Source organism: Corvus brachyrhynchos, unplaced genomic scaffold (assembly GCF_000691975.1).
Source record: "Corvus brachyrhynchos isolate BGI_N302 unplaced genomic scaffold, ASM69197v1 scaffold395, whole genome shotgun sequence".
Taxonomy (NCBI): domain Eukaryota; kingdom Metazoa; phylum Chordata; class Aves; order Passeriformes; family Corvidae; genus Corvus; species Corvus brachyrhynchos.
The window spans coordinates 439,688-449,478 of record NW_008238340.1 but is presented as its reverse complement, the minus strand read 5'-3'; the positions used below and the strand labels follow the sequence as shown (position 1 = coordinate 449,478).

General features: G+C 41.5%; 1 protein-coding gene across 1 annotated transcript; it reads left to right on the top strand.

Moving 5' to 3' along the window:
• The first annotated feature begins 1,527 nt into the window (after positions 1 to 1,527).
• On the top strand, positions 1,528 to 8,403 carry LOC103616150 (chymotrypsin-like elastase family member 2A). Its single transcript, XM_017735001.1, has 7 exons — positions 1,528 to 1,545; positions 2,390 to 2,566; positions 2,989 to 3,086; positions 4,008 to 4,136; positions 4,861 to 4,997; positions 5,684 to 5,829; positions 5,952 to 8,403. The coding sequence occupies exons 1-7, from the start codon at positions 1,528 to 1,530 to the stop codon at positions 6,186 to 6,188; spliced, it is 942 nt and encodes a 313-aa protein (XP_017590490.1). The 3' UTR covers positions 6,189 to 8,403.
• Positions 8,404 to 9,791: the final 1,388 nt, after the last annotated feature.

Below are 9,791 nucleotides of genomic sequence, written 5' to 3'. Positions count from 1 at the left end.
GAGCAGGGCCTGGCCCGGCCCCGCTGGGCCGCACCCCGGGCCCCCCTGCCCAGTTACCTGTCCGAAAGCCAGAAGCAAGAGAGCTTTCCCGGGATTTGTTCGTTCTTACATGTGGATCACAGAGGCGTGTCAAGCTTCTTAAGTGGCTTTAAAAAGTTGCCAATATTCAAACTAGCCAGTTGATTGCTTCTATTGTGTCTAGAGGAACCTGTAAGCACCTCTTTGCAAAGAATCACTTCTGTGGCTGATGGAGCCCTCTTTAACTAAAAAACCCAAACTATGCTAAACCACGACAACATTAAATATATTATGATTGCTAGGAGCATTTCCTCCATAACAAAAGAAGTGTTCCAGAATTCCTCCATGAGGAAGGGGAAAAAGAAACAGGGTTTCTCTATTTTTACAGTATGCAAGAGAGCAGAAGGTTATATTTGTGAAATGCAGAAATGCTAAAAGAATTAAACAAAATTCCATGTTTACAAGCACACAACAAATGAGGAAAGTTAAAATAGTAACTAACCATCTGAAATTTATACTTTTAGTTGGAATTCAGTGAAAATGATAGTGACATGGAAGTTAAACTGAGCAGCATAACATGTTGTTTAGCTTGTAAATTCAGACACTAAGAAAAGAGCCAACAAATTAATGGGAAAAAAATGAGAATCTCAATTCTGCACTGTTAATCCTGGTTTCTGCCTTTGTCAGATAATAACTACAAGATGTCAGAACAGGGCTTGGTTGATCTAATTTGCAATTCAAAATGCAGCTTTCTCAAGTGGTATTGTCTGGGTAGGAAAATATGTTCTTGAGAGGCAGACAAAAGAGCAAAGCATTCTGTATTTCTGCCTTCCACATACGTGCTCCAGGCATCTTTCATCCAAAACAGTACCTACCGCTGAATGGAAGCTCTGGAAATCAGGGATTTTGCTGCTTTTTAATCCTGACATTAAACATTAGATTTATTTCAGCATTTTTGAACCCCTAGTTTGGTCTGTGTGTACAACACAGCTCTAGTTACAAAACTGGCATTATGATATTCGTTTTCATTCTAATAAGTTTGTTCACTATGTGTGTCCCAACTTAGAGGGTAGAGATGTTTGTTTTTCAAATAACCAGCAACAGTTTTTCAGTGGTTGGTGGATGGAAAGGTGACAGAGGATAGCAAGTTTCTGTAGTAGAAGATAAAAAGGAAAAAAGAGACAGGGGTAAGTGTTGATATCTAGTCACTGATCTCAAATGTCACTAATTAATTAAGACACTTCCTTTTTGTGGCAACAGCTCTGGAGGGGTGTAAATGCCTGCTCTTGCCTGCTTTGTCCTGTGAATGAAAGTGCTTTGCTCTTTTTCATTAACAAGCTCACAGTGTGTTATAGCACAGGCCAGCACTGCTCTGGGGTGTACACAGGCTCATTTGCAATGCTGCAGGAACCCTGTTCTCTTCCAGGGCTGTACTGCTGATCTAACAAAGGGAAATAGGAAAGGAATGGAGTCTGATTCACCACACCATACCAGGATTTCTGCTTCATCATGGACAGCTGGTTCTTTGTATGGCTGAAGTATGTTCCCCTTCAAAGTGATTACAGTCTGGTTTATTGAAGAAGGCTGGCATGCTAAAACACATGCAGCTTGATCTGGGAAAGAAGATACAGGTTTTCAGTCAGTACAATGCAGTAGATGCCATTCAGTTACACACAAAACAAAATAAAACAAAACAAAAGCAGACCCCAGACCAAAATAAAATTCCAAGCAGTCGTAGAATTGTACACTAATTAAGGTGGGAAGGGAGCCTCTAGAAATCAACTAATCCAACCCCACAAACACATCTGAATCTATCACTGTCTGAATATATCAGACACTTACTGCTGACATACCACCAAGTGTTAGAATAATTCATTTAACATTTTCCTTCTGTGAACACCTTTGTGATGAACTTTTCAAGGCAATGGAAATGCAAAATACAGATAATAAGCAACTAATTTGGAATTCTTTTTACCCAAGTTGTTTATATAGCCTGGATCCAAGGTCCACCTAAATGGGGATTTTTAGCAACTTGTGTATACAAAAAATTATCCCACAATGACACAAGTTTTCCATTGGTATTGGAATAGCTCTGCATTTTAAGTCATGTGTTCCAGAGATAAAAGACACCATATAAAATGGCTTGTGGAGTTGAGCCTGTAGCACCCAGGAACTGGCAGCATGCTCGGAGTCCTCTTCGCTGTGTTGACTCTGGCACCTGCAGGTACGTGTCCAATTTCTGCTTTAGTCTTAAAATAAAAAGTTAATTAAAATCTAAAAACAACTTTTATTTTTCAGACAAATTGAACATTCTGCATCAAAGCAGAAAAAAATACAGCATAGGAAGTTCATTACATGGGTCTCTTGAAAGAGTAACTGGGTGCTGTGCTATTCCATATCTTATGGATATTTTTTTAAACCTACTTTCAAAACACACATCCTATTTGTATGTCTTCTAGCCTTTGGCTGCGGGGTTCCTGCCTACCCACCTCTTGTATCCAGAGTTGTTGGAGGGGAAAATGCAAGACCATACAGCTGGCCCTGGCAGGTTGGTCATTCTGTGCTTCCTCTGGAACAATTGTGTTATCTCTGCACAGCACAACTGAACAAAACCACCTCTTACATTCCATTTGATGCATCTTGCCTGACCTGTCTTAGGTTTTGACTCTACTGATCTGATCAATCCTAAAGTTTCCAGTCTTTTTAAGAAAGCTCTGAATGTGCTGCATTTTGCTGGTAATGCAGGCTCTCTTTTTAAGTCGACTTGGGCTATTTAAGCAAGATATATTTTAAAAATCAAGCTTTGGATGATAGGGAAGGAGGGAAAGCTTTTCTGTGCCAAGGAGTTGGAAACTTGTTACTTCAAAGTCTTCCACCATCAGCAAGTTGTGTTCTGGGTGCAGGAACAAAGCACAACAATGAAAAATGAGTAAGCAAAAGCCTGAGCCTTACTTGGTTCCTTGATCCCAGGCCTCCCTTCAATACAATTCCAATGGCAATTGGCGTCACACCTGTGGAGGAACCCTCATTGCCACCAACTGGGTACTGACAGCTGCCCACTGCATCAGGTAAGTAATGAAGCTAAATCTGACCCAGGAGGTAGCACGAGAGATGAATGAAAACCAGTATCAATGCAGTTCTCCCTTTCCCAGTTGAAAGCTCTGAGTTTCACATCATGTCTTTTGATTATAAGTCAGGAGAATGACATCTCTCTATTTTCTTAATGTAAAAGGAGGAAAACCCCCCAGTTACCTGAATTATGTACTCTTCATTTTCCATAAACAAACTATGAACATCCTTATGTTTTCAAGTTGCTATTAAAATTCAGCTGTGTTGCCTGTTTCTGTAATACATGTGTCAGTGAGATCCACAAATTAACTAATAAATCCATTCCCTGAGGAAATAATCACAAATATTTTGAATATACCAATCATTTTCAGTAAACTCTTCATATTATGTGGCAGTGTAACAAAGAAATGATCAGGTACAGCTATGATGTTTCATCATCAAAACTGTTTCCACAAATACAACCCCCTTTTGCACTGGTAGCATATGGTTATTGTAACACTAAGTTGTAGCAAATATCATAATATGAAACATGGAAGATTGGTTGCATGTTGTTATTATAAATCCCACGTATTATACTATCACACAGTTGTTTATTAGTGAAGCTGTTTATGGCTGTCAAAAAAAGTCCGAATTGTTACTGCATTGAAGAATACGAGCTGAATCCTGCAAAGATTGGAGGCACCTTGAGTTTGTTAATGAAACCTTGAGCAGGAATTGAGAGGATGGCTCAGAGATTAAATGATTATGAAGCCTAGAACACAATCTTTGCCCTTATCAAATCACTGGCTAAGCTCCAGACACACCATGCCTATGATGAGATATTACAGTCAAGGATATTCTTACTGAATCTCTCAGAAGCCAAAGATGCAGATGCCTGAGCAGCAGCTGCATAACTGAGTGTTCATCCTTTTCTTGCCCAGTTCTTCTCGGACATATCGAGTGTTTCTTGGAAAATACAACCTAGCAGCTGAGGAAGAAGGATCAATTGCACTTTCTCCAGAAAAGATAATTGTTAATGAGAACTGGAATTCACAGGATGTTGCAAATGGGTAAGCTGGTGGCAGGTATTTTTTCAGTTTTTAGATGGAGGGTAAAAATCAAACTGCCTGAATCCCACACACCTGGAGTTGTGGCAATTAAATTCATGTTTAGAGCCTCCTGTTACAGTGTCCAGTTTGTACCTTCCTCCTCAAGAGAATACAAACGAGTTACAATATTAATTTCTTATTGATTAATAATGTTTCCAGAAGCCATTTTGCATGTTCATGCTTGGGTAGGAAGCTGTTCCGTGCAATATCTTTTGTACAATGAAAGGGAATGAAACCTTTTATAAAACACTCTTGGAAGCCCTCCTACCAGCAGCACAGACACAGAATTATTGATCATTACTATCAGTGTGGCTGAAGGACCCCTATGTCCTGCTGCTGGCTAAGGGCAGTAACAAAGAAATCCCCTCAGTTCCAGGTCCTTGGAGTGAGTCCTAACATATGCTTGGTTTTGGTGAAAAAACCTAGAAAAGAAAATTTTCTGCCAACAGGACAGCGGCCAGTTCTGCAAGGGAATAGCCTTCCAGTCCGTGAATTTCCCCATTGCTTTGGGGTGCAGGAATCTTTACTGCTTATGCACTGGCCTTTGCTCCCTTGCTTCTCTTTTGAATAGGCCAAGTGCTGTGTAACTGCTGAGTACTCAGGCTGCTGTGTCTTAATCCATTTTGCAAACCTTTTTACCTTTCCTTTCTCTCCCCCGCCCTCCAACGTGTGCATGTTACCACAGGTACGACATTGCTTTGATCAAGCTCTCTGAGCATGTCACCTTAAGTGACCAGATTCAGCTGGCCTGCCTGCCCCCTGCCCAAAGCATCCTGTCCTCCAACACTGCCTGCTATGTGACTGGCTGGGGGAGACTGCAGAGTGAGTACTTGGGCATTTGCAAAACCACGGAACAAAAAAAAACTTTCAGAAGTGCCTTCTCCTCTGAGATTGACAGCAAAGACTATTGATGGTGCTCAAGATCCCCTCAAAACTCAGTGTAGTGAGGTAGTTTATTATATTAGTCCCCACTTCATTCACACATTATGATTTTTTCCTTTCAAGTTTATTTTCCTTGTAATGCACCTGAGGGGCCTTTACTGAGCTTTTAGGAGCTACTGTAATGCAAATGTTAATAGTGTGCAGACAGGTGCATGTGTTAATCCCAACACACCTGCTGAATATCTGAAGACACATAAGGGAATAGACGTGAAGTAAAGAAAATCTCAGAGAGTTCATCAGAGGTGTCAGCTTGGCTCAGGAGGCAATTCCTCAAGGGATAAGTAAATTGCAAACTTCTGAAAAAAGAGTAGCCCTTTATCTCTCTAACAACAAAACATTTTTTAATGGAATGCAAATTTTCAGTAAATTAAGGTGTATATAAAAGAATGGAACTAAGGGACATTCATACGTATAACATATATACAGCTTCTCCTTTAATATAGCTCCTACGGAGTGTTTTACCTGGAGTGATGGTACTCAGATCCCAGGAGAAATTTAGCAGAGCAGTTTTATTCTTCCTTCAGTGCCAGCTGGTACCATGACTCTGTGTTTCTGTTCTCTCTCAGCAAATGGACCCCTTCCTGATGACCTGCAGCAAGGCCTTCTGCTGGTGGTGGATTATGCAACCTGCTCCAAGCCTTCCTGGTGGGGACAGACAGTGAAACCCACCATGGTTTGCGCTGGTGGGGATGGAATCATCTCCAGTTGTAACGTGAGTCCACTCTCAGGGCTTGGGTTTAGACAAACAGGCCTGATGGGAAGGAAAGGTTAAAAACCCCACAGAGGATGTGCTCATGCTATGGCTGCCATTAACTGCGTTCTTCTTCCTTCCAGGGGGACTCTGGGGGCCCACTGAACTGCCAAGGGGCTGATGGCAGGTGGGAAGTGCACGGCATCGTCAGCTTCGGCTCTTCTCTTGGCTGCAACTACTATCAGAAACCCTCTGTCTTCACTCGGGTCTCTGCCTACAACAGCTGGATCGAGCAGGTGAGGCACTGGGAGGTGCTGCTTCAGAACACAGACACTTGGCTGTGCTGGGGTTCTCTCACTGGGATTTCTGCCACCTGCTAAGGGAGCTGTATCACTCTTGATTCAGCCCTTACCAACTGAAAGTATCCTCCTCTGAAAAAGATACCCAATTTTTTTTCACTTATAAGTTATATTTTTGATAATAGGAAAGCATTCTCCCTTTATCTTAGAGCTTTAGTTGTAGTCATAAAGATTTACTGTATATTTCAGAAGTGATTACTCAAATTCGCATTCATCAATACACTGATTGTTGCGATTGTATCCTAAAAGGCAGCACATGCAGCTCAAGTCTGGAATGTCAAATATATTTTAATTTAATATAAACTTTGACTGAGAAGCAAAAATCTTATTTCAATTATTTAAATCCTGTGACGTGGACACAACACATACTGTTCACAAATTCCTGCATCTCATGATCTGATTTTTCATTTGTTTTACATTTTTGTAGGTTATGGCAACCAACTAATCCAATGAGAACTGGATGAGAGATGGCAAGAAGGAAAGCAGTTTGAATAAAGTCATAATCATGGCACCTTTGATCACAAAGAACTGGGAAATTATGCTTTTAATGACACAAGTATTAATCCAAACACTAGTGAAATAAACAGCATTTTTTGTAACATGAAAACAAAACATGTGTCTCTGTCCTGGCTGTTGGCAAGCCCAGAGCCTGTATTTGGGGATAACGCTGGATGTTTTTCCCTGTCCCCTGCCTTGGGCTGGAGCGTACCAGCCTCACCTGGGAGAAGGTGCGAGCCCGCTGTGCAGAGGGTGGGCAGTGGGAAGAGTCAGAGCATCACAAAACACCCCCGGGGGGCTCGGGGAGGAGGATACAGGGAGGCATTGCAGGGCTGGAGGCAGGTGGCAGAACCCTGAGGCTGCGAGTGGGACTCCTCAGAGCCAGCGATGCCCAGAGGAAAGGCAGCACAGGAGCCAGCAGGTCCCTGCAGGTGAGTGCAGAAGCACTGCAAAATGCTTTTACAGGGAGGTTTTACTACCTGTGATCTCGGAGCCAGCAAGGGGAAGGGCAAGATCCAGCTCTGAGGGCAGACCTGTCTCCTCCATGGCCCCGTTGCTCGTTTTTAAGTCATTCAGGTGAAGAGCTCGGAGCAGTCACTGTCAGCTGGCACAAACAGGGATTTTTGGCAAAGCAAAGCAGAATCACCACTTTAAGCTCGGTACTCAATTAAAGTCCCTCTTTATAATTCTTTCATTTTAATAGAAGATAGGCAGTATAAAATCAAGGTGGATTTTTGTTGTGTTTTTCTTCTCCCCCCAGCACATATTAGGTGTTTGCAAGAGTAAAATGAATGATTACAAATGGAGGGCAGGTGACCCAAAGGTAAGCGGTAGATAGAGTAAGGAAAAGGTTGGAAGTTTGTTGTGAGAACAGAAATGCTCAGAGATGCATTTTCTAGGCTTGCAGTTCCTTTTAGTTTGATATTTTTCAGATGTTAACCTTTGGACTGAAAGTAAATACATTATTAAACATAAATTGTATTAAAGTAATAAGAGAAAACATGGCTGTTTATCATCTTTGGGGACTGTATTTTTATCACTTTTCTTCTACTTTACAACCATTGACCACCATTCTGCACAGCAAGAATTTATTTTGCTTAATATCAGCCTCTGCTGAGAAATAATAGGCTTTATTGGGTTTTATTTGCCTGACTAAATGTGTGATTTCCTATATCTGAAAGAACAGGGGATCTGAGGAGGGCTTTTTTCAATCAGCTTCACTATGCAGAACTTTGTTCTTTATCAGTGGAAATAAGGATTGCCCAGTTATTCAGGAGTCATCAGCTCCAGCACAACATCCTGAGTTTTTTTCATGAGTATCGTTAATGTAAGACTGTAAATGATCGAATAATAGTTTTGAAAATTAAAATCATTAGAGGTCACTTTGCTGTATAGAGCATAGATGTCCACTATGTGCAGCATGAAAGAGAGACAGAAAGGTAATCATGAAGCTCAAACAGTAAAAATTGGATGCACAGGTGCTTTGGTAAAAACTGAAGCAAAACAGAAATGTGATTCATTTTCCTTCTGAAATATTTAGGCAATACTGTAAAAAACATCTGAGCTCATTTGAACATATCAACAGAAATTATTAATCATCTGGAAATGCCTATTAAGAACAAATTCTGGAAGTTTGATTTAAAAAATTCAACAGTTTCGGTTTGTGATCACTGGAATCACTGGGGGAATAAGTAACCCATCTTTTCATGGCCTTCCTTAAGATTTGGAGAGAAGTATCACAGAGAATAAAATCTACAGCAAATGGTTTTATTAGCTTTTATTCTCACAGAAAAACTGTATCATTCATCTGTTTTTGCAGATCAGAGTGTGTCAAGGAGGCAGTCTCTTAAATACAGCTTTTCTTTTAAAATCATGTCAGGTGGAACAAAATATAATAAAATAAAATTTAAAAAAAAGCATCCAGATAATGCATGCTCCTTGTGCTTTGTTTCAGAATGCATGGGAATTGTTAAATATCACTGCTAAATCCAACTGTGGTTTCAGGAGCTGGAAGAAACACTCCCAGGATCAGACAATACCACTGTTGTTTTTTAAATTTTTTTTAATTCTTTTTTTTTAGATGTTTTCCCTCCTCCAATGCTGGTGGTAGAAAAACAGTTCAAAGGATTTTGATGGCATGCATGGTCTCCCTCTGCAGCCTCCTCGGGGCCATTTCTTTTGATTTGAGCAACAGCCTGGAAATATGGAAAAACACAGGCAAAGCCCTTCAGGAACTTGCCTCCTGTGAAAACCTTTGGGCTGCTCACCTCATCTCTCTCCTTCAGGAAGAAAGGCACAGCTGGCTGTTCCCAGCAGCAGACACAAGGAATAGATCATTCCATTCTCAGCTCTTGGGGAATTTAAACTCCCTCTGTACAGCAAGTGAAGCAGAACTGTACTGTGAGAATTGCCAATGCAAGGAGGAGAAAATCTCCATTTGCAGGTTTTACATAACTGACTTGAGACACAAATTTAATATCTCGGGGGTTACTGAAGCCAGGCAGGTGCTGTCCAGGGCAATCTCTGAACTGCTCAAGCGTTTCAGGAGTCCCCATGAGGACCTCGAAGCCATGAGACACAATCCTGACTGGGCAGACACAGTAGCTTTTAAACTCATCCTCCAAATCAGAGAAGCCATGCTCAAAGCTCAGTCAGTGCCAGCACTTATGAGCCTTCAAACCACACTGCATCAACATTTTGCCACTCTGAGCTGTGCTCTCTTCTCCTCAGAGACTGCACATAAGTGCTGGACAGATAATGTCAATCTGTCACTTAATTTCACCCATTATGAAGGAATCGCTTTCTTTACCCCATTCCTGGGCTCGGGTGACTTTGTGTCCCTGGAAGCCTTGAAAAGGGGACTGCACTATGCACAGAGCTGCCTGCTGCAGGAGGGACAGGAAAAGCTGCACAAGAAATCTAAGGAAATCCTGTCTGCAATAAGCCTTAAGATCACTCTGTCGGTGGTCGCCTGTCTCATTTACCCCATTGTACTGATGTCCTTCAAGCAAATGACAGATTGGATACACAGTTATGCCAGGAACCTCAAGGAAAAGACAGAGGACTTGAAAAGGGAGAGGCGCCTAGCTGAGGACCTCTTACACCAGATGTTGCCAAAGTCTGTGG

Coding starts and splice junctions, on each gene's coding strand:
- LOC103616150 (XM_017735001.1), top strand. Junction 2,567..2,988: donor CATACAGCTGGCCCTGGCAG/GTTGGTCATTCT, acceptor CCTTGATCCCAG/GCCTCCCTTCAATACAATTC. Junction 4,137..4,860: donor TCACAGGATGTTGCAAATGG/GTAAGCTGGTGG, acceptor ATGTTACCACAG/GTACGACATTGCTTTGATCA.